This window comes from Mustela nivalis (genome assembly GCF_964662115.1).
Source record: "Mustela nivalis genome assembly, chromosome: 14".
Lineage (NCBI taxonomy): Eukaryota > Metazoa > Chordata > Mammalia > Carnivora > Mustelidae > Mustela > Mustela nivalis.
In genome coordinates, this window is record NC_139033.1 from 70,837,427 (window position 1) to 70,861,513 (window position 24,087).

The window sequence follows — 24,087 nt, forward strand, 5'->3', positions numbered from 1 at the left end:
TGGGATTTTCTCAGGGTCTCAGGGACCTCACCCAGTCACAGGTGTGGTCGAAAGCTTGCCAACATCCATGGTCTGCAGCCAAAGGACTGAGATCCCTATAGGGGAGGGATGGATGTTGCAAACCAAGTCAAAGGCAGCACAGGAAAAAAGATTTTGAAATGACTGTGATTTTCATAGAATAATTTGAGGAAATGACTTCTCTTTAAAAAAAAAAAAAGAGGAAATAATCAAAGTAGAGTTATTTGGTAGTTCTGGAAAGAAAGTTTTGGGTTTGTGGTGAGCATCCTGGGGAGGGCTGAGCGGGCAGATGTTCTCATGGCTTGCGCTGTGGGAACCCAGTGGATGAGAGCATCAGGGAGTGAGCAGGAGGAGTGTCCTGTGATTCTGGTTCTGGGAATGAGGAAACATGATGTCAGTGTGAGGAATGGAACCGTATAGAATTTGTTCTGAGGGGGTGGGTGGGAGGGAAGCATCCTGCAGCCCCGATTAACCATCCTGGAAGGAATCCTGTGGGAGAATGCAGACCTTTGTTGTGGATTACTGAGCCTTCCAGAAAGCCATTCCCCCTTCCCCCCTGCCTGCCCTGGCCTGGCCAGCTTTCCTCCCCACTGTGGCTTGACTTTTGTAATGGATTTCCCAAAGTCAGGAAGTCAAACTAATAATGTGGACTCCTAGGAGCACATGCATAAGCTGTATTTCACGGTGCTAGACACGCCCTGCCCTTGGAGACATGGTCCTTTCTAGCATTGTGTGCTTTCTCTGAAGGAAGCTACCCACTGCTCTCGCCAGCGACCCAAGAATATCTGCTGCACCGTCTACTCCGGACTTGGGACCCCGCCTCTACCGAGCTGTGGTGGTGTTCCTCGGTCACCTTCTTTAGGACCGCGGAGTGGCTCTGTCCCGAGGGGGAAGCGGTGGGGGGCACCATCTTAAAGGATGAAGGGGGAAAATTATGCTATGTGGTCGGAGTAAACCACTGAGGAGTAGAGAGAGTCTAGGTTTTGAAATCTAACTTGTCACTCTAAGTACATAAGAAAATTAATTCAAGCGTAAACAAAATAAGCAGCTAACGATTGTGGTGTCTCCAGCAAATAGTGTCCCTTCGTACGGGAAAGCAGACAGTCTCCTGTGGGTGTGGTTTCATTTTGAACACCTTGTTTTGGTCTAGGATATGTTTTTGTTTTTGTTTTTTAAGTGAACAGAGCTATCTTATAATCTGATTTCAATCAGGGCTCATCCAACTTTTGGTTTTATTAGATGTATTTTGTATTTCAGAAATATGTTTGCCCAAGCATTCTGGCTTTTAACAGATGGATTTGCCTAAAAGCCAAGGAAAATACTTTCTATTTCTTTTCTTCCATTAATTTCTGCATGCAGAGATCTAATTAAAATTGTACAGCAGAAAAAGATAAGATGAAAATTCTGGTTCGTGTGTGTGACACGCCTTCACCTGAAAGAAGGCCTTTTGGTTCCTTCACTTTGTCCTGTGTGGGAGCCTTTTTCATCCTGTGGAAGGGACCTTGGGTAGATAGAGTCACCTCCTCAGACTGTAGAGATTGTCGTTGTAGATGCACATGGTTTCCAGTAGCCAAGGTTGGTTGTCAATAAGAGAGTATGGATTCAAGAGTTCTGGAATCACTTCCACTTTCAAACTTTGTAGCCTCTTTTGTCTGATTGCGTTTTCTGTTGCTACTTCCATAAAGAACACATCTGTTTATTCACTAATGGGAAAACAGTTAACAGTGGAAGCCAGAAGAAACCCATTTGTCACAAGTAGTTTCTAGAAAATTAGTTTACTGTCTTGTCAATCTCTAAATTAGCACATGAGAACTTTGTAAAAAAGCAGGGAGACTTTGACCTGTGCTACAACATGGGTGATCCTGGAGGGTGAAGGACTTCAGAGCAGGCCATACCAGGCCATACCAAAACGTGCCATGTTGGCATATTGGTTAGTTTAACCTGAAGGCAGTTGAAGAAAAGCAGAAACAAGAAGAACTCTGTCTTCCCTGAGTTTCTGTCTCCCCTGTACCAGGGTGAAGAGAATGACCCTCGTCACTGTACATGGAAAAGACTGCATAAGCAACCCTTACTAAAATAACCCTTCTCTTCCCTCAGTTTCCTCTGTAAACTTCCTAGCCACAGTCCCACACTTTATTGCCCCTAGAAGCCCAAACCCCTTTTCCTTGGTCTCATGACTTCACAATTTATTACCCTGTGTTAAAATGGTAGACAGGCTCCTGAGTCTAACTGCTTGTTTTCACTTTTTACTGTAAAGCCTCCAAACACGTAAAAATTTGGATGCCTTATCTCCTGTCTTTTGTCAGTTTAATTTACAGGACCCGGATCGAACCTAAGAGGTTGGAGGAAAAGTATCTTTTTCTACAAGGCTAAGGGAAATAAGGCATTCATGAAAGGACAGACGCTGTATGATTCCACGTCTGTTAAGTCCCTGAAGAGGTCAGATTCATAGAGACAGAAAGTGCACTGGCGGTTGCAGGGGATGAGAGGGAGGGCGCGTGGGGAGTTTGTGTCGAACCGGCATAGAGCTGCAGTTTGGGAAGATGAAAAAGGTTCTGGGGGTGACTGTTGTCTGACAGTTGTCTAACAGTGTGAGAGGGCTTAATGCCACTGAACGGCGCTGGTAAAAATGGTCAAGATAGTCGTTTTCTTTTTTTTGTAGGGACTGAGTTTGAATCAGTTAGCCCCTGGCATCCCAGTCCCCCGCCCCCCGCGCACCATTAGGCAGGGCTAATTCATCAGAGCGGTGTCCCCTGGATGAGGACCAGGGATGCTTCTCCACAGCTCCCCCACCACCCTTCAGCTTTTTCCTTCCTCTCAATACTCTTCCCTGGCTAGGATTTTCCTGAACTTGGGGGGAAGATATGTTTACCCTTCTTCAGCCCCCTGTTAACTCCTGGTTAGCTCTCTATTTCTCAAAAGCAAACTCTATGGGAGAGGTTTTGGGGGCCACGCTGTACCTCCTCTTCTTTTATTCTTTATTCTGACCCAGTGTCCTCTCTCACCATTGATCTGAGCAACCCTGGCTCAGTTCACTGAGCATCTCCTTGTCTTAAAAATACTCTTTCTCTGGGGCGCCTGGGTGCCTCAGTGGGTTAAAGCCTCTGCCTTCGGCTCAGGTCATGATCTCAGGGTCCTGGGATCGAGCCCCGCATTGGTCTCTCTGTTCAGCAGGGAGCCTGCTTCCTCCTCTCTCTGCCTGCCTCTCTGCTGCTTCTGATTTCAACCTTTCATCGTATTGATGAAACCGTGGCCCAGAGATGAGATGATCCTTGCCTGTCATTCAGGTAACTCGTGAGAAGGGCTGTTGCTTGTGGTCTAGGGATACTTGCAATTGGTTATGGTTTCCACAATTGTCTCACTCATACCACCTCACTGGACTGCCTCACTGGGTTCCCTCACCATCTAGCTCTGCATGGCTCCAGCCGCTGGAAGGCATCCGCTCTCTCCCTTTAGGGTAGAGTCGGCAATGTCAGTTTCCTCTACTGAAGGCCCCAGGTCCTGTCCAGCGGCCTTCCCCTAGTACTGTACTCGCAGCCTTGGTTTTCCCTACATTTTGATAACTCGTACTCCCCTTGCCATTTCAGACCTAGGGTTGATACATTTCTCCCAATTTTTTTTAAATTTTAAATTATCTTATTAATTTAAATTAACAAAAAACCCAGTGCACCTATTTCTCCCACCCCCATCCCCTACCTCTGGCAACCACCAATCTGTTCTCTCCATCCATGAGCTTGTTTTTGGTTCCTTCTGGTTTTTTGTGTGTTTTTAATTCACGTGTAAGTGAGATTGGATGGTATTTGTTTTTATCTGACTTATTTCACTTAGCATAATACCTTCAAGTTTTATATGTGTTGTCATAGATGGCAGGATTTCATTCTTCCTTTATGGCTAAGTAATATTCCTGTGTGTGTGTGTGTGTGTGTGTGTGTGTGTCTGTGTGTCTGTGTGTATATCACACCTCCATCCATCTGTTCATTCAAGTGTCCATCCACGGACACTTACGTGCATCCACAGCTAGGCTATTGTGCGTAATTCTTCAAGTTAGCGCTTTCATGTCCTTCAGATAAGTGTCCGGGAGTGAGATTGCCGGATCATATGGTGGCTTCATTTTTAATTTTTTTATGGAATCTCCGTACTGTTTTCTACCATGGCTGCACCAATTTACATTCCCTCCAACAGTGCACCAGGGTTCCCTCTTCTTCACATCCTTGCCAACACTTGTTATTTCTTGTCTTTTTTTTTTAAATAAAAAGATATTTTTAAAAAGATTTTATCATTTGAGAGAAAGAGCACAAGTGGGGCAGAGGAGGGGCAGAGGAAGAGGAGGAAGCAGGCTCCCTGCTGAGCAGAGAGCCTGATGTGGGGCTTGATCCCAGAACCCTGAGATCATGACCTGAGCTAAAATCAAAAGTTGGATGCTTAACCCACCGAGCCATCCAGGTGCCCCAGTTTCTCGACTTTCTTGATACCAGCCATTCTGACTGGTATGAGGTGATATCCCATTATGGTTTTGATTTGCATTTCCCTGATGATTAGTGATGTTGAGCACCTTTTCATGAACCTGTTGGTCGTCTTGTATGTCTTCCTTGGAAAGATGTCTATTCAGATCCTCTGCCTATTTTTTCATCAAAAAGAATTTGGTTTTGCTCTGAGTTGTATGAGTTCTGTATGTATTTGGCTATTAACCCCTTCTCGGATACATGATTTGTAAATATTTTCTCCCATTCAGCTAGGTTGCCTTTTTGTTCTGTTGGTTTCCTTTGCTGTGCAGAAGCTTTTTAGTTGGATGTAGTCCTGCTTGTTTAGTTGATGTTATGGGTATTTCACACGTACGTTATACATATTTAATGCAGTGAAAAACAAAAAGTGAATTCCGTGCCTAGATGTGGAAAACTTGGAGTAGTTCAGGAATGTTGTATAACCAAATCGGCCTGGATGTGCGTCCTGACACTTGCTGAAATGCCTTCTTGCTTGTATGTCTACGCTGGCGGTGTTCCAGGTCGTTGGTTGTTTCTTCAGGCCGGGAGTGCTCCCTACCAGAGAGGGGGAGGCCCCTCTCTTTCTGGCTTCTTTCTCCATCCTAACAGTCCGTGCCAGTGGATACTGTGTGGGACCACACACAGAATGAAGCAAGAAGAATTAGTTCTGGGGTTTTGGGGACAAGCCAGTGATGGAGAAAGAGGAATTTACTAGAAAGTCTGTTCTTGGGAGGAATTCCTGGTCAAGTGCGTGTCCCAGTGGGGGCACTGGGCTTCAGATTTGTGCACTCTTAGTGATGTGTATTCACAAAAGAAGTTACAGGTGAATACTAAATGCGGGGAAATGATCCTTACCTCGAAGATCCTTACCGTGTAGAAATGATCCTCTGCCAGGAACGTGTGGTTATTTCTGAAAAGCCTTCTGCTGGCCACCTGGGAGGGATGTCAGAGGAGAAAGAAGACAGGTGGGTGTGGGGCAGGAATGAAGAGATGAACAGATGTGTGCCCATTACTGGCCCTTGACAGGCCCGTGAATCTCTAGGCCAGCTCTGTCCCATAGACGCCTGTGGTGAAGGAGCTGTTCATAGTAATTCCGCACGTGGCTCCCGAGCTCCCGAAATGTGGCCAGTGTGTCTGAGGAACTGAACGTTCACTTTGGTTTACTTATAATTAGTGTAGATTTAAAAAGGCACACCTGATTAATGGCTCTCTTCTGGGTCGACACAACTTGAGGTCACCTTCTGGTGTGCGATTTTTGTCCAACCCATCATGACCCAAGGACTGTGGAGCTTGATTTGGTTCTGGGAAGGCTCAGGAATTCACATCTGCTGGGGTTAGACGTGAGGATGACTCTGGGGCTTTTAATATGGACATTGGATTCCTCCATGCCTCATCTAAAGTAGACTTAGTATCATTAAATTACTGTTTGATTGATCAATTATTGATTAATGATTAAAACTTCATTGTTCGTTGAGCACCTACAATAGGACAGATGCTATGTTTAAAAATGGGGATGTTGTAGAGAACAAAACCAGCAGGAATTTTTGCCCTCACGGGGCTCTGGTCTGTGAGAAGACAAACACTGAACAAGCATGAACGGAGGCACGTTATGAAAGAAGTCTCACCTCCTGTGGGGGGAGGGGCGGGGATTTCAAATAGCAGCAGTCATTTTGTCACAGTTTGTTTCAATGGGGACATTTCTAGTCCCGTGGTCCCTGAACTCTGATTCAACTTTTCCAGTCCTCCTCTTGCCACCTTCCTTCTCGGTAGAATCTTCTGGGCTGACCTGATGTCTTGACATGGTGGTTGAACTCATAAAAAGGGAGAATACTTGTTTCACCACCCCATACCCCAAAAAGGATTCTGAGGGAGAGGCAAGGAAGGAGCGTTGAGAGGATGGGACGAAGAGCACTGGCAGAGGTTGGGGTGGGCTTAGGCTGTGGGGCGGCATGCCGCTGCAGCCCCCGGGGGCCCCCGGGAGTGCCCGAGGCAGCTGTGGACGGGGCTCCTTTGAGGGACGGGATGTTGTTACAGTCTCTACCCTAAACTGGGACGGAGGCCAAGGCTGCAGCCTGAGTCAGCCTTCCAGCTCTCACCCAGCACCACCTTGACTCTGTGCCTTGGGCTGTCAGTCCTTCTGCTTGGCCACCCCCAGCTGCGTGCAGTCAGTTGGCTGATTCAGTAAGTGTCCAAGGGGGCACCTCCTGTGTGCTTACAACCCAAGGGTTCTTGGGGTAATACTTGGGCTGCTTTGGGTCAATTCACTTCCCCTGCCTGGCTGTCCAGCCCTTGGTTGCCCCAGAGGCTCCCCCCTCCAATGAGGAAGGAGGGCTGATGGGTGCCCTGAATTTTGGGCTGCACTTCTCAACTCTGGCTGCACTTGACAGTTACTTGGGGAGTTTTTGAAAGGTACAGATGCCTGGGCATCCCTGGCCCCAGACCAGTTAAATTAGAATTTTGCGTGTAAAATCCTGGGCATTTTTTTTTTTTTTTTAAAAGCTCGCTGGCCAAGATATTGTCCTGCAGAACACTGAGGGACGGAAGGAAGACCCAGGATTCCTGCTGTGCTCCTCCCATCCTCTGAAAAATTTCCTGGCTGGCTCTCTGGGTGGTGGGAACCCTGTTTCTGCGGTGGGGGAAGGAATCCCGGGAAAGCTGTGGGGCTGCACAACCCTACCTCCTCGCCTCCCATCCCCCAGACTGACCCGCAGTCACCTCTGGGACCCAGGTCCTCATGCACAGAGCAGTCGGGATGTGAGCGTTCCCACAGCTGGAGGTGGCCGCCTGATGGCTTCCAGCTGTCACCGCTGGCCAGGGAGGCCTCTCGCACATGCTGGACTTAAAACTCGGTCAGAAATGCTATCAACCTGAACTCCGTGCTGCCAACCGGAAAGCCCGCGGCAAGCCACTGGGGGTGGAGGGTGGGGCTCGGGAATGCGTGTGGGGCTGCAGAGGAAGGCAGGAACTCCAGGGAACTTCCCTAAGTTATGAGCTGGTTCCAAAGTAATAACTGGCTTTAAAGAAGGTAATGAGGTGTGTTAGAAGGGCGAGCAGTTTCTTACACTCGGCTCAGCAGCGGGGGCCGAGGCCTCAGGGTGGGAAGGTGGTGGGGGGAGTCAGACGTGCAGCCTCAGGTTTTGCTCCCCTGGTCCCACTCAGCCAGCAGCCAGAAGGCGTTGCCAGGGGCTGTCATCTGCTGGCACAGGGACAACCCCCGAGCGCAAACACATTTTCATAATCAGTCTTAAATGCTCAGAGGAACCACGTTTTTCTGAGATTACACATTTTTGCAGCATTAGGCTATATTTGAGCATGCAAAACAGTGAAGTGGATTTTTCTTTCTTTCTTTCTTTTGATCGTTTCTAGGACCACACAGGGAATTCTTTTGGTAGGTACCGTGCTGGGGGCCTGGGGGCTGGTGTGCGTCTGGCCCGGGTTGGATGCTCAAAGTGTTTTCTGGACGGGGATGGCAGCTACCCTCTGACCCAGCTTGTAGGGCTGTGGAACATCTCTGGGCGGGTGGGGTTGCTTCAGATTTAAGGCAGTCTCCCGAGTCTCTGCTTCTGCATGCTGGGAGGGCCGTCTGGGGTACAGGAGAGAACACTTGGATTTAAATCCCAGCCCCGGCCCTTCCTGACCATTGGAACTTGGACAGAATGCCTGACCTTTAGGAGCCCCTGTTTTCCCGTTTGTGCAAAGGGGAAACTAAAAAGCTGGGCCTTGACAGGGGATATGGTGGCAATAAGAGGGAATGAAGAGCCTAGAAGGGAAGACTTGCCCCACCCCCACCACTTAGGGACCTTTCTTTTCTGTTTCATTCATTGGGCTTTCTCTTCTGGAGACTTTTACTCTTCTGGAGACTTGAAAATGTCTCCCTCTGGAGCTTCTCAAAATCCGTGCACCCAGGCCCCACTGCAGACCAGTTAAATCAGAACCTCTAAGAGCGAGGCAGCAGCATTGGGTTGGCAGTTCGTTATGGTTCCTGGTGATTCTGAAGCCTGGCCAGTGCTGTGAGCCACTGCCCTAGAAGGGCCAGTGGAACCAGGACAGTGGCAGGCATTGGGACATTAATGCTTGGGACAGCGCTGTCCCCAGGGTCCAGAGGGTCACCTGGGCTCCTGTTGGTGGGAGAGTTCCTTACACTTGAGATTATAAGTGTCATGGTTTTGACCGTCGGGGGCCAAAAGCCCATTATCTCTAGTAATTTGCAATTTTCTCAGGAATGTGACTTTGAACTCCCTCACCACAAGCTGGATGCCAGAAGTGGAGTCAGCTGGGCTGGCACCAGGTCCCATGGGCCCCCCGACTTTCCCCTGAGCAGCACACAGCAACTCTGGGAAAAGTAATAGAGAACTGAGTCCGTTCTGAGAGAAGGGCAGCGGCTTGTGCTGGTGTTCACAATGAAGAGAGAGTGAAGACGTTCTAAAGAGCCGTGATTCCAAGCTGGAAGTAGAAGTTGGGATAAGGAACAGCTTGTATCTGTGCTGCGAGCAGGGGCACCTGGGGTGTTGGATTCCTGCATCCATCCCTCTCCCTCGGAGTGTCCATGGGGCTGCTGGATTGCCAGTCTCTGTTCCAGGCCCAGCCCTGGATCTGGAGGACGTTACAGCTTATCACAAGAATCTCTCTATGGTTTGTGCATGTGTGGAGGAGCACGTAACCTACCTTTCTTCCTTTCTTTCTTTCTTCCTTTCTTTAGAGAGAGGACAGGGAGGGGCAGAGGGCGAGGGAAAGAGTCGTGGAGGTGGAGCCCAACAGGGGTCTTGAACTCAGGACCCTGAGATCATAACCTGAGCTGAAATCAAAAGTTGGACACTTCACTGCCTGAGCCACCCAGGTGCCCTGGGGAATGTACACTTTAAAAGGGATTCTTATTTCCGTCATCAGCTGTATGGATCAGGGCATCTCTTTGAAAAGATCTGAACGCAGATCTCTGAAGGCTCACAGCCTGCTACCTTTGTAAGAAGGAAGGTGCCATGATAAATGCACAGATGCTACAAGAGACAAAGGTGCTGGGGAGGTTTCTTCAAAATATAGAACAAATGAGGCTGCGTTACCCAGAAAAAATCTCCACAAAGCAGCGAAAAAAAAAAAAGAAAGAAAGAAAGAAAGAAAAGAAAAGAAAAGTAGAACAAAAGTTTTGGGTAAAATAAAAGCTCAGTTTGGGAGTTGTGGGGCCAGGCTTTTCTAGGTGGTCTATCTCTGGCCATCAGTGGGAAGGGACCTGGGTGCAGGCGGGTCTAAGAGATGCAAGATGGGGGCCAATCTGATTTTGGCTGAACCCCAGGGGGGTCAGGGCTGGACTGAAGAGACCAGTGGTCGCCTCTGGGTCAGCTCGGAGAAAGCAGACAGGGACTTGGATCCTGTTCATTCTGGTCCGGGTCAGAGAGGGCCAAGAACGCTCTCGACAGCCACAGTGAAGAGATGCCATGCTTTTCTTTGGCAGGTATCGTGTGAACTTCAGACCCAGATATGTCACCAAGTACAAGACAGTGACACAGTTGGAATGGAGATGCTGCCCCGGCTTTAGAGGGGGAGACTGCCAGGAAGGTCCCAGGGACACTGTGAAGACCCCCCGCCCCACGCCTGCCCGGCCTCGGAATAGCATGAAGAAAGCCACAGGTAACTTCTTTGTGCTTTGCTGTGTGTGACCACCTCCAGCGTTCCTGCGGACAGTGGGATTTATGATTTTCAATGGCAATCTCTCCAGGGTCTTTAAGAACACACATATATGCCTGCAGTAGACACATGTAGCATGCAAATTTATTTGCAGAAGCAATCAGAGACAGATTTATTTATTTATTTATTTATTTATTTATTTATTTTACAAGTGAATTACTCTGTTAAGGGCTTAGCGATCAGTGCAGGGCATAGTTTCAGACTGGTGTGGTGTGTGGCACAGATGAGAAGAGGTTCAGTGGTAGTGATGCTTTGTTTTTGCTTTTCATCTATAAGCTCTCATAAATCTGAATTTGAAGGAAAGAAACTGTTTTGTTTTGTTTTTAAATAGTTAAATCCGAGTCGTTCCCATTCTGTTTGGGGTGAGATATTTGCAAAACTAAGAGGGAGAGGCATCAGTGAAGTTGTTCTTAAATCTGTTTCTGAATTGTCTTTGAAGTAGCACAAACTCAGTGAATAATTAAGAAAGCAGTGATAATTTTCACTTTTTTTTTTTTTGGTATAACATTAAGCAAATGACTTTTATGGATTAAAAATTGTCCTTTTATCTTTTCTCTTTTTTAAGTTCAGTGAGAATACATGTAACCTAGGTTACCTCATGAATTTGATGGTTGTCTTCAAATGATTATATTTTCCCATGAGGTATTATCAATTTTGAAACTTAGTATTTCCCAATATTGTCTGTAAAATAGATTTTAAAATAATTTTGTGAAAAAAGTAATGTGTATCAATTAAAGAATGCTTATAAAGTATGGAGAAATACTTAGTTACACATAATCTCATCACCATGTATTAACTACTGCTAACATTTTGTTATCATGTATTACTCACTTCCCATGTCTGCACATACATTTTGTTAAAGAAAAATTTACTTATTCATCCCACAAATATTTATGGAGCTTCTATATCTGGCAGGCTGTATACTAGATACTTGGGAAAAATGAAAAACAAAACAGGCAGTCCCTGAATTCACCAAAGGCAAACGTCAGACAAGTAATTACAAGAAGTCATCATAGATAACATGACGGGGACACACGAAGGGCATCTGTTGGATCAGAATAGTTTACTTTTCTTCCATTTTTATTTTATAACATTTAAGCCTGTATGTAGTTTCCTGAGTCGAAAAGGAAAAGTTTAAAAGGACCCTTAGGAAAGCAGTGACCCTCATTCTCCCCCCGTTTCCCTTCTCAGCGGTAATTCCTTTCAACTCTTTAGATCATTTTGTGGAATTTACCTCCGTATCTGTTGAGCTCTCATCACAGAAGGTGAGGGTTGGACGCCTTTTCCTCTGCTTTCCAGCACATGGCTCCTGTACCCTCATCTTTCCATAAGTTTATACCAGGTTTTTAGTTTAATACTTGTCGTTTACATTGTAGTAACTGTATAGATAATGTTCACCGCTGAGTCGTGTCATATACTATGAATTTGTTGTCTTTCTTACACAGCTTTATTGGTTTCTTTAGAGTTATAATTGTCTTATATTTTCCTTTGCTTGATTTTTTTTTTTTTTTTTTTTTTTTTTTTATGTCTTTGTCCCTGTTTCAACCCACACTCTCCTCTGGATGATTATGTAGATGTCCTCTCATTGTGTTTAGACACATCAGTGTTATCTTCTGGAAGCAGTCTCTCCTAGAGCTTTCTTACCTGCCCCACGTGGTTACCCTCTTTTCCTTGTTCACAGCTGCCAACTGGTGATCTTACTTGTATCTTTCCCATTGATTCCCTCTTTCCTTTAATCTCTGCTTGTTCTCAACTTACTGCCTTGTCTTGGTAAAGCACATCCTCCAGTAGTTTTATGAGATTGTGTGGGAGGTACACTTTCTATTATTGTATAGTCAAAAACATTTTTATTCTATCTTTAGAATTCTAGATTTGAGATAACTTTCCTTTAGGATTTTGAAAGTATCACTCAGTTTTCTAGCTTCCAATGCAGCTATTAAAATGTCCCAAACCATTCTGATTCCTAATTTTTTTTATACATGACATGGTTCTGTTTTTTAATTTTTTTTTATTTTAGTGAGATTTCGTAAGGGAATGAAAAGGAAGTGCTTGTCCTTAATCCACTATCATTATAAAGAACATACTATTTTTAAAAATTATTTATTTGAGAGAGAGAAAGCGAGACATCGTGCACACTCGAGAATGAGTACAGGCAGAAGGAGGGGGAGAGGGGCTGAAGGAGAGGGAGAAGCAGACTCCCCGCTGAGCACGGGGCCTGACGTGGGGCTTGTTTCCAGGACCCTGAGATCGTGACCGGAGCAGAAGTCAGAGGCTTAACCGACTGAGCCATCCAGGTGCCCCAAGAACATGCTATCTTTAGAACTTATTTTTTGACTTGGGGCGTCTGGGTGGCTCAGTGTGTTAAAGCCTCTGCCTTCGGCTCAGGTCACGATCCCAGGGTCCTGTGATGGAGTCCCGCATTGGGCTCTCTGCTCCGTGTGGAGCCTGCTTCCTCCTCTTTCTCTGCCTACTGTGATCTCTGTCAAATAAATAAATAAAATCTTAAAAAAAAAAAAGGAACTTATTTTTTAACTTAATCTATAATGAACAACCATTCATTAAATAATCTACGGTATCATTTAATGGCTTTTGAGAATGTGATGATTTGAACACCATCCCCTACTATTGGTCACTTAGGTTGTCTGTGGTTTTTCACTATTATAGATAGTATTTGTTGTTTTTTGCTGCTGTTGTTTTTTGTAGCTAGTATTTGAATAAACATTTTTTCCTGTTAGTATTTTAGATTCATCCCTGATTATTAACTAGAATAAACTTCTAGAAGTATAATTGCAGGGGCAAAGGGATTCTGAGATTTTGATACATAAGCAAATCGTCCTTTCAAGAACTTGTGGCAGTTTCCACAGTCCCTGGGAGTGGGTAGAAGAAGCATCTCCTTACATGTGGATTTCCCCCCAATCTCCTGCCTTTTGCTTTCATTTCCTTTGTTCAGAATGGCATTTTATCCGTATGTGATCAACAGCTTGGTTTTTTGCTCCTAGTGGCTTGAAGTAGAATACTTTTTTCAATGTGGAAAACAAGGTATTCTTTATAGTTCTCTGCTTGGGAGTTTGGCCGACTGAATTCTAGTCTTGGTTTTACCACTCAGTTGATTTTAATGAATAATAGCTGTGGTTATGATTGCGTCCAAAAGTTTAGGGGAGGAAAAAACAATGAACAGTAGACGCAAATATCTACAGCGTTCTACATTTACTTGTAGTGGTCGTTCAGTGTGCCTTAATGCATTTTATTTCTTTGCATAGATTGTGTTTGACTTTTTCCACCTGTCAAGATGGTCTCCATCCGTGCAGGCGTGTCGTTGTTTGCTCCTTCCTTCCTTCGAGATTTATTTGTTTCAGAGAGAGAGAGAGAGAGAGAGAGAGCAGTGGGAAGGGCAGAGGGAAAGGGAGAAGCAGACCTCCCACTGAGCAGGGAGCCCAACGTTGTTCTCGATCCCAGGACCCTGAGATTATGACCTGAGCTGAAATCAAGAGCCGGAGGCTTGACCAACTGAGCCATCCAGGTGCCCCTGTTAGCTCTTTCTAGTGTTCCTCGTATCCTGCTATCCATGTTCAGGGGCATGGTTTGCTTCTAATCTCCTATTACCTCAGGTTTCAGTAATTTGTTTGTTTGTTTGTTTAGTTTATTGATCGCTTTATTTTCATTTTTATGACTCATCTCATCATCTTTATAACTTTTTTTCTTCCTTCCATTCAGAGTATTTCCTTGGAGGTAGATTTCTCAGATGATCAAAAATTCAATGTTTATATTCTTCGATTTAGTGAATCTTCGTATATATGACCACGTGGCTTTATCGTTAGGAGAGGCCAAGAGGATCACTGCTCTATCTCTTTTGCTTTTAGTTTCCCCAACTGCATAAGGGTGCTGAACAATGTCTGTGAGACTCCTTTAGCCTAGCGAAGTTAATAAAAGTCAAAGAACATTTAGGAGTTGCCTGAAGGATAACTTACTGCTTATATGATATCATACCACCCAACAGCTAATGGGTGGATCATGCCAAAGTGGCTTCTTGTGGTTTTACAGTATGTAGTCAACCAGTGGGGTGTGGCTGCTGTTCACTAATGTGGGAATGATGTGCTCGTATGACTGAGTAGATTAAGAACACTTCCCTTTAGGGTGGAAGAGACCACTGACTGTCTATTATGTGCCACGTACATGTTCTCTTAACAACCCTAGGAAGGAAGATAGTATCTCTGGTTGGTAGGTGAGGGCGTTATGCTTCACAGAAGTTAATTAACTTGCTCAAGGGCAGACAGTGAAGCCAGAATGCGAGGGGAGGTCTCTTTGACTCAAAGCCTATAGTCTTTTTCTCTCTCCCACAATTGCCTGTGGTGAGAGGGGATGTCTACGTGAAGGTTTAAGAATATTCCTCAAGTACGCTGTTTATTGCCTATGCAGAAAATGGGAAACGGTAGAACGTGTTAAGTCATTTCTGACTCTTTCTTTGTAACAGATAACGAACCGAGCCAAGTCTCAGAGCCCAAGAAGACTTTGTCACCAACCCGTGCAGCAGAACCAAGCCAAACGGTAGATCCAAAACAGGGACCACAAGAACTTCAGGAAAAGAAAATCCAGGTGCTTGAAGAGAAGGTTCTCCGACTCACAAGGACAGTTCTTGATCTCCAGTCTTCCATTGCTGGAGTGAACGAAAACCTCAAACATGCCATTCAGGACGATGCCAGCAAAATGCTGGCATCATGGCTCAGTAACCTGCACCCCCAGCAAGTGCCCGACAGTGCCGTTGGCGGAGACACGGAGACCGTCCAGCTTCCCGATGTCCTCAACAATAAGGAATCTGGCATGAAGGACATCAAGTCTGAGTTGGCTGAGGTCAAGGATGCTCTGAAGACCAAGAGTGACAAGCTGGAAGAGCTGGATGGGAAGGTAAAGGGGTATGAAGGACAGCTCAGACAGCTCCAGGAGGCTGCCCAGGGCCCTACGGTGACCATGACGACCAATGAGCTCTACCAAGCCTATGTCGATAGTAAGATTGATGCCCTGAGAGAGGAGCTCATGGAGGGAATGGACAGAAAGCTGGCTGATCTGAAGAACTCCTGTGAGTACAAGCTGATTGGCCTCCAACAGCAGTGTGATGACTATGGCAGCAGCTACCTAGGAGTGATTGAACTTATAGGAGAGAAGGAAACAAACCTGAGAAAAGAAATAAATGATCTTCGAGCCCGGATACAAGATCCTTCAGCTCAGTCAGACTGCTGTGGTGGTAAAAAGAATGGTGACTTTGGGCAACAGATCAAGATGTTAGACCAGAAAATTGAAAGAGTTGCTGAAGCCACCAGAATGCTGAATGCACGACTGGACAATGAGTTTGACCGCCTTGCAGTTCCAGAGCCAGACATGGACTTTGATGCCAGGTGGAATGAACTAGACGCAAGGATCAATGTGACAGAGAAAAATGCAGAAGAACACTGCTTTTACATTGAAGAAACCCTTCGGGGGGCCATTAATGGCGAGGTGCACGACCTGAAGCAACTTCTTGATCACAAAATACAGTCTTTGGAAGAGCGCCTGGGGAGTGTTCTCTCGGAGGTGGCCAACAGCACTGAGGCAGAACTCACCCCCTCAGCCTCCGCCTTACCAGCGGTGTCAGGGGCTGGGAACAAGCAGGTCCTGATAGAGTTAAATCACCTGAAGAACAAAGTTCAAGTTGTGGAGGATATTTGCCTGCAGAACTTTCTGAGAGAGCCTCATGGGATAGAAGATACTTTGCCAAATGGAGAAGACCACCTAATGGGTGATAGTTTGAACCTTTTGAAATCCCTGAATGACACGATGCATAGGAAGTTTCAAGAAACCGAACGTAGCATCCAGAAACTTCAGCAGGATTTTCGTTTTCTTTATTCTCAACTAAACCACACAGAGGGCGATGTGAATCAGCTCCAGAATGAGCTGAACAGCTGTAGAGAAGGTAAAAACACGGCAGTGGGTGGGTTTTCTATGGGGGGCGAGCAAGGAAGGACGGTGGAGCCCCTGCCATCTCCCCGGGACCCCCTGGCCCACTGCTGCAGCCAGCTGGAGGAGAGGTGGCAGCAACTGCAGAATCGGGTCCTCTCTGAGCTGGGCGCTTGTAAGGAGAACACACACGGGGTCCAGAGGGACGTCTCCGTGGTGGAGAACAGGGTGTCTCACCTGGAGAAAACCTGCAGCAAGCTGGACTCCATCTCGGGAAGTCTTCAGAGGATCAAGGAGGGGCTTAACAAGCATGTCGGCAGCCTCTGGAGTTGTGTCAGGCAGATGAATGGGACACTGCGGTCACATTCCAGAGACATATCTGGCCTGAAGAATTCTGTCCAGCAGTTCTACAGCCACGTTTTCCAGATTTCTACTGACCTGCAAGACCTGATCCGATTTCAGCCGTCGGCAAGTAAGTTGACCTCTACAGTTCCATTTCTTGTATTTGCTTGCCACGTGTGTCATGCTAGACTTTGGATGGCCCATGGAACTGACTGCGTCTGTCCTCCCCTAAGTGTGGTTCGTAGGTTGGTGCCAGCTTGTGAATTACTGGTGCTGAGTGGCAGTGAGATAAATACCCACATCGAGAGTATTTGCAAACTTTTATTGAAAACAGTTTGTCATCACTGTAGCATTTACCGTCTGTGCATTTTCCAGAAGTATCAGGACAACAAATTGAAAATGAAAAAGGAATACTCCTTCACCACAGGGGGGATGGCAGATGTCTATCTGTGTATTTCTGTCATGTTGCTGAGTGAAGAGTTGGGGTCCCGTTTTTGGCGTGACAGCCTGGAACGGTGGATATCGTTGTCCCATTTTTTTTTTTTTTAAGATTTTATTGATTTGTTAGAGAGAGAGAGAGAGAGAGCACAGGCAGACAGAATGGCAGGCAGAGGCAGAGGGAGAAGCAGGCTCCCTGCCGAGCAAGGAGCCCAATGTGGGACTCGATCCCAGGACGCTGGGATCATGACCTGAGCCGAAGGCAGCTGCTTAACCAACTGAGCCACCCAGGTCTCCCTCGTTGTCCCATTTTTAGTCAGGGAGCCTCCTGTATGCTTACAGGTTCACTTGTCCGCAGCCTCGCCTTTCGTTTGCGGGTGTCATTATAATCTTTGTCCGCATCATCTTCAGGCTACTTCCTCTTCCCTGAAATCTGAGGCCTAGGAGATGGCAATAAAATACTTTCCTCTTCCTTTCCAGAGACAGGGACCAGACGCTGGACAAATAACATTTTAGGGGCAGTGACTGTTGAAGGCCGTGTGGTGCCTAGAACCACTGTGCCTAGAGCAATGCTTGCTACGTGTTAGATGCTCAGTTAATGTTTGTTGAATGAATGAATGAATGAATGAGTGGTTCCTTAATAACATGAAGTAATATATGCAACAGAGTTCACTTCTTTGCTACTTGAGGGTTCAGCCCATCTTCCCTGAAGGACAGGGCTTCTCTTATACCTCCATTCTTTCATTTAAGTTGTCTCGGTCATGAGACAGCCCTCTCTAATTGGAGGCAGGGACTAAAAGTGAGTTCACGTTTATTGAGCACGTTCTGTGTACCAGCACTGAGCTGGTTCACTCAGGGGGCATGTCTTAGAGCCCCCCCAACCGCCTCTTGGGGAAGGTGCACTGCTTTCCCCAAAGGAAGTGTACATAGCCAGGAAGTGGCAGAGCCGGGGTGGGAACCCCGGAGGGGCTGCATCCAAGGATTGTCTTCCAGTCCGGAGCACATCTCCTTTGCATATCCCAGAGTTGAACACAGATTTACAGGGTCCAAAAGGACTCGGTGAGGGCCAACTGGAGGCCTACAAGGACCGCACTTCCTGGCCCTCTCCCTGTTTTCTCCTCTCTTCCTGTTTGGCTCGGCTCCAGGTGACAAAGGCCGTCACATGTTGAACTGAGAATTTATGGTCTGGAGCGGGCCTCTAGGATTTTTGGGTCCAAACCGAGACCTTAAAACCCAAGGAGGGGAGGGCTAGCGCATGAGAGGGAGGGGAGCCATGGCGAGTCCTGACTAGGTCCCCAGGAAGCTGAAGGGGCTGAGGTAGTCAGGTAGGAAAGTGCCTTGTTGTTCCCGGAGATAAGGGGCTTATAGATAAGGGGGCACCCAGGCCCACCAGGATGGGGAAGCGGGCCTTCACCCCAGTGCGAGGCCCACGACACTACACTATTTATAACCCTCCCCCCTCCCAGGCCCACACAGCTCCTGTATCTCTGGAATGTTGAGTAAAGGTCACAACACTGTGTGTGTTCATAGAATGATTGTCCTTGGGGTGACAGCGCTGTCTGGACTATGCTTTATAATAACAGATTGAACCAGATAGTTCCAGTTGATTTGCAACTCCCAGGCGGTGTGGGAAGCTGTGTTAACTCTTTCACACTTGTCTATCATGTCAGAGGTGAACGTCTTAAAAGAGAATGTAGCTTCTCAAAGATTATCCTTCTGGAATGAATTCATCACTGTGAATGTAGAATGTGTGGACTTTCGAGAATTCCATTGATTGGAAAGAACCAAAAATAAACAAGCAGGGCTTTCTTTCTCCTTGTATAGCATCCCGGTCTGGGAGTTCTGGAGCCTGAGTAGCAGAGGTCCGGGGGGCAAATCAGGAATGAAGGTCACAGTGAAAGTCACATATCGGCCAGTTGAAAGTCAAGTGAGCCTTTATTGAGCACCTGCCGTGTGCAGGGCTCTGTGAGAGACATGGAGAGAATGAGTAGCATGATCCTGACCCTCAAGGCATTTTCAGTCAGAGTGGGAAAGCCACACAGGTCTGCAGAGAGAATGAATGTGATAGTGCGTAAGGCCCAGCCAATGCTGTAGGGTTTATCCTTTCAGTTCCTAAGATCTCACCGAGCCTCTATTATGTGGTAGTTAATGAGCTATGTGTGTGGATTATGTGGATGACAATGCATGCGACAATGACAGTCTGGTGGCCAACAAGCTGACAAAGGGTCACGGGAATGGAGCTGGGGGGCAGGGCGTGGTGCATAGGCACACTGGGTGCGTGGAGGGGCCCCTGCGGCCACTGTAGAAGTCAGGAGAGAGCCCCCGAGTCACGGCTTCAAGGTTGAGTGGGTTGAGAGTTTAGAGACTGAAGGGGGAAGAGTGAGGTGGAGTGATAAGAGAAGCTTCTGGAAGGAGGTGTTACTGGAACGAATAATGAGGGGGTGGTTCGGGCCCAGAAAAGCAGGAGGGAAATACCTGGAAAACAAAATATGTTTTCCATTTTTCTGTGCATCAGGAACTCGGTGGGGCTTGGTTTAGCTTGGCTTGGTGGTTCTGCTCCATTTGACATTAGCCTGAGTCAGTCTCTTGGCCATCAGCATGGCGGCTGGGCCTGGCTGGGCTGGAAGGTCAGGGTCCTCCATGCAGCCGTTCTCTCTCTGTCTCTGTCTCTGTCTCTGTCTCTCTCTCTGGCTAACTTGGGCTGCTTCACAGCATGGCTGTCTCAAGGTAGTCAGACTTACTACATGGTGACTGGTCCGTAAAGGAAAGTGGAAGCTGCTGGGCCCCTTCCAGGCATGGCCGCCTCTCTGCCACATTCTGTTGGTCAAAGCAAGTTAGCTCTTTTTATTTTATTTACTTGTTTGACAGACAGAGATCGCAAGCAGGCAGAGGGGCAGGCAGAGAGAGGGAGGGGGAAGCAGGCTCCCCACTGAGCAGAGAGCCCGATGCGGGGCTTGATCCCAGGACCCCAGGATCGTGACCTGAGCCGAAGGCAGAGGCTTTAACCCACTGAGCCACCCTGGCGCCCCGCAAGTTAGCTCTTGTAGAGTGACATGGTTTGTATGCATTGGGAGGGAAGGAATATTAATGACAGTCATCCTATCTCCCTCAGGGAGTAAAGGCCCAGGGATGAGGATGCAGGATGTAGGTTTGGACCAGGAACCAGATGGCTGGACTGACCAGGGAGGCGAAGTTTGGCCTTTCTACCCGGCGCACTGCCCTGTTCTTGGATGCCGTTCTTTTCTTCAGAAGCATCCCTAAGAGGGCCTGAATTTTCCAGAAGGCACCCAGGGCGGGAGCAGAAGGGGCTTCTGCTGATGCTCATATAGCTCCAAATCTATTTCGTCTCCCTCCCATTAATGCAGATGTTCTTCCTTGGGGTTTAAAAGGAACTCTTGAAATTATTTGCAAATGTTGATTATTTTTTTGGACCAAAAATCTGGACACAGAGAAGTGCCTAGCTTCCAAAAGGTAAAGAACCAGTATCTCACCTTGAGCTCAGTAAAATGTGATGCCCCTCTCCTGGCCCTCTCCATCACACCCACCATTCATTCCTGTATTCATTCATTCAGCTCATACAATCTGAGCCGCATTCTGGGGCTGCAGTGCCAGCCTCGTGAATGTTTTACTCTGGTAGAAAGACAGTCAATGCTCAGCCAAGCAAATAGTGATCTGATTTCAGCCAGTGCTCAGTCCACAAGGAAAGACACAACAGAGTAAGTTCATGAAGAAGAGGAGACAGCAATATATTTTAGGTGCTTGGCCAGTGGAGGGTTGCTCAGTGGAGATGACATCTTTGTAGAACCCTGCAGAGATCTGTGGGAAGTGTTCCAGGCTGACAGAACAGCATGTTCAAAGGCCCTGAGGCAATAATGAGTTGGCCCTGTTTGAAAAACTCAGAATGCTAGTTTTATCAAGTATATGAACAAGGCAAGTAGGTCCTAAGCATTAAGGTCAGAGAGGGGGTAGGAACCATATCATGGAGGATTTTATAGGCTATGGTAAAAGATTTAAGTATGATGAGGAACTATCAGAGGATTTTGACCCACGCAGCATCTATTTCCTGGGTTTGCAATCCCAGCTACCTCTAAGCTTTCTCTAGGACTTTGGGGAAGTCATTTATTTACCTAATTACCTAAAAGATGCACTTCCTGCATCTTTTAGTTGGAAATAATAATGACACTTTACCTCAAAATGGTGTAGAGAGGATTAATACTCATAAGGAGTGGAGTATTAAATGGTGCCTGGCCCCTGGTAATCACTGGCATAGGTAATCAGTGGGCATTACCTATTACTTTAACCCTCTGTACCGTGTAATAGATGTTTACTCTGCTCACAACTGAACTTTTCTCCCTTTCACTTCCTACAAACCCCCAGGCACTTAGTCTCAGGAAGCCAGAGCAGCCTGTCCACAGAGCAGACACGGGATGAGAGCTCTGCATGTCAGGCTCCTGGCTGCTCTGTGGAATGTTCCAGATACCCAGTGGGGGTTTTCTCTCTTTCCTCCCCCTTTTGTTTTCTTTTCTAAGTCGGGGGTCAGGTGGGAAGTACAAAAAGTCCAAAAATGTCCCCTCCCAAGCTATTCAGGATTCACATTCAAATACTTCTGTTGATGAGAGGCTCAGCACTTGGGACAAAGTTAGGTTGGTAAGTCCTCTGTCCTTCTGTCCGATGTGGCCATAGGGGTTTGGCCCTCTCCCTGCCAATGCTCACTTCCATCACTGGAGATGCGTGGAGCCCTGCCCTACTGGCTGGCACCCTCTGCCTTTCCCTGGGTCGGCATCTTGCGGGGTAGGAGTAGCTCTGTGGCAGGCAGCTCCAGGGTCTGCCCCCAGGCTGGGTGAAAGGCATCTTTTCCTGCCTGGGCCCCAGGACTGCCCTGGCCTGTAACTTGAGCATCATCAGCAAGGCCGTGGCTGGCCGTGTCCTTTGACAGCCGGTGCATCCCAGCCTCCTGGTGTGCCCTAGATGCTGAGTCCTGGCTAGATGCCAGCGTTTGTGCTGTGCCTTTTATTATGAGAGAGAGGGGCTTCCTAGGGTTGAAAAACCTGGGGCTCCCGTTGGGAGTGGACGGCAGGCGGAGGAATACTTGTGTGCATCAGGGAAGCTCTCTTACCCTGTGTCACTGTTCCAAGAAGGGATGTACCCGCCTAGATACTAGGATGTTGTTTCAACAGACCCCAGTGACAGCCGCATTACTTCCTTTTTCACATCCCCCCCATCTGTTTCTTCTGCTTATGTCGAAGGGCTGTTTCTCTTAGGACTTGCATTAGACGAAGCACAATGTTTCGTTTAGGAGTGTTAGAGATTTAGGAATCCTGTCTTTATCAAGTTGCTTAATGCAAGCTGTGCCATGAGAACGAAAAAGCATGAATTTTCCAAATATTTAACCATAAAACTTGGCGAGGGGAAGAGTGGTCTGATGCCACAGTGCTGGCGTGGGCTCTCACGTTGAAATTGGCTGAATCTGGGGCTGGTTTAGGTCCAAGATAGCATGATGGGCCAAGTCAGGGTTTTTGAAAGATATAAAGGCGAAAGCAAACTGCGTACACTCAGACCATCCTGACTCTAGCAAGATGCACCCTTTGACCCTGTGGGCATCTATCTGTATTGGTCATGTCCTTTGGTGGGCGTAAGTAACAGCTGCTTTTCTGCATCTTAACCTTGAATTTAGAACAGTGGTGTTCTCAGGGCTGAGCTCTCTCATAACTGCATGCAAAAGTCCTCAGGGAGCTTTAGCAAAAGAAGAACTCTGTTGGGGGTGGGGGGGCAGTCAGGAGATTCCTGCTCAGCATGAGACATGACCCAGGAATTTGTTATCAAATTTGTAATTAAAATAAAACAAAAAAAAAACCCTAGTTCTGGTCTCAGAAACAGAAGGAAGGCCACTTCAAAGGCTGCAGGATTATCACCACCCAGGGGGAGCTATGCCCAAAAGAAGGGGAGAAACAGGGAAGAAGGGAGAGGAGAGGGAATGAAAGGGCGACTTTGACACTGGGGGGCAACCAGAGGGAACTAGGTGTGAGCCAGTCCGCTTGCGGACTCTTCCGCGCTTTCCATCTCCCTCACTGCGGCTTTGTAGTCAGTCTTCAGCCAGGGAGAGTAGATTCTGTGCATTTCTATAGGGATTTGAGGATCCGCCTGTGAAATTCTATTCCCTCCCCCACCAGAACATTCCCACGTGGTGTTGATGCCCGGCTAGGTGCGACTCCCCCAACCCTGGGATTCTGTGCTTGCAAATTCCTTCCGTTTCACACGTCTCACCGCCATGAGTACGTCTGTGTGGGCGTCTCCGTGTTCTCTAGGTTGTGCTGGTGGGAAATATGGCCCCGATTCCAGGGTTTCCCGCGTGGTTGCGTCGGGACTCGCTCTGTCGCCCTCTCGAGGAGGCCACACTGCGCTCCTCCGTGGCTCCCAGGGCTTCCTGTCGTTCCAGCCAGAGCTGCCAGCCGTGTCCAGGTCACCGCGTGCGCAGTGTAGAACCGTGGCCCGGGGTCAGGGGCTGTAAGGGGTTCTCCCCGCCCCAGCAGGCCTGCAGCGCCCCAGGGGCGTGCCCGGGGTGGTGGGGGGGCTCATGCGTCCGCCGCGCCGCTGCGGGGAGCCGGAGCATCCCCTTCCCCGTGGCGCACGCTGGTGGTCAGCGGCGAAGACTTCGCGGGCGTCCGGGGAGCGTCTGGAGGCCCGATGGCCACCTGTCAGCCTTCCCGCAGGTCGGCCGCCCCCTCCGCCGGACGCCCCGCACAGTGCGTGACAGCCGGGGAAGCGGGCACCGGTTTGGTCTGGTTGGCAGGCGGGGGCCGGGGTCTGGCCTGTTGAACCGACCAGGCGGATGAGGCGGGAGGGGTCGCTGGCCTTCCCGCAGCCCAGCGGGGCCCGAGCCGACACCGCAGACCAGCCCGTGCCGCTGCTCTGCGTCTGGAACAGATGCCCCCGTGGGCCCTCCTTCCTGCAGTTTCCCGCCCCCTCACAGCTGGCCTCCCTCTGGGGTGTCCTGGCGGCACAGGGCACAGACACAACCCGGGCTCCTATCCCCACCCCCCCCCCCCCGCCCCGCCAGGGCGCAAAACGGCTGCAGGAGCGCCGTCCTTCGCACGTGGTCTCATGGAGGACTGCGGCTGGGCTTCCGCCGGTCTTAGCTTTAGTGAGGGCGGAACTGGCGTTTGATAGGACTCGGGAGGAGAAGGAGCGGCCTTTCGCGGCT

At 48.0% G+C, this 24,087-nt stretch overlaps 1 protein-coding gene across 1 annotated transcript in view; it reads left to right on the forward strand.

The window, feature by feature from the left end:
- EMILIN2 (elastin microfibril interfacer 2) overlaps positions 1 to 24,087 on the forward strand; it is a 55,550-nt gene that overhangs the window by 20,622 nt on the left and 10,841 nt on the right. The window contains exons 3-4 of the mRNA XM_082698932.1: positions 9,946 to 10,121; positions 14,650 to 16,578. Of these exons, the coding sequence (XP_082555058.1) occupies positions 9,946 to 10,121; positions 14,650 to 16,578 (2,105 nt within the window). The remainder of the gene's footprint in view (positions 1 to 9,945; positions 10,122 to 14,649; positions 16,579 to 24,087) is intronic.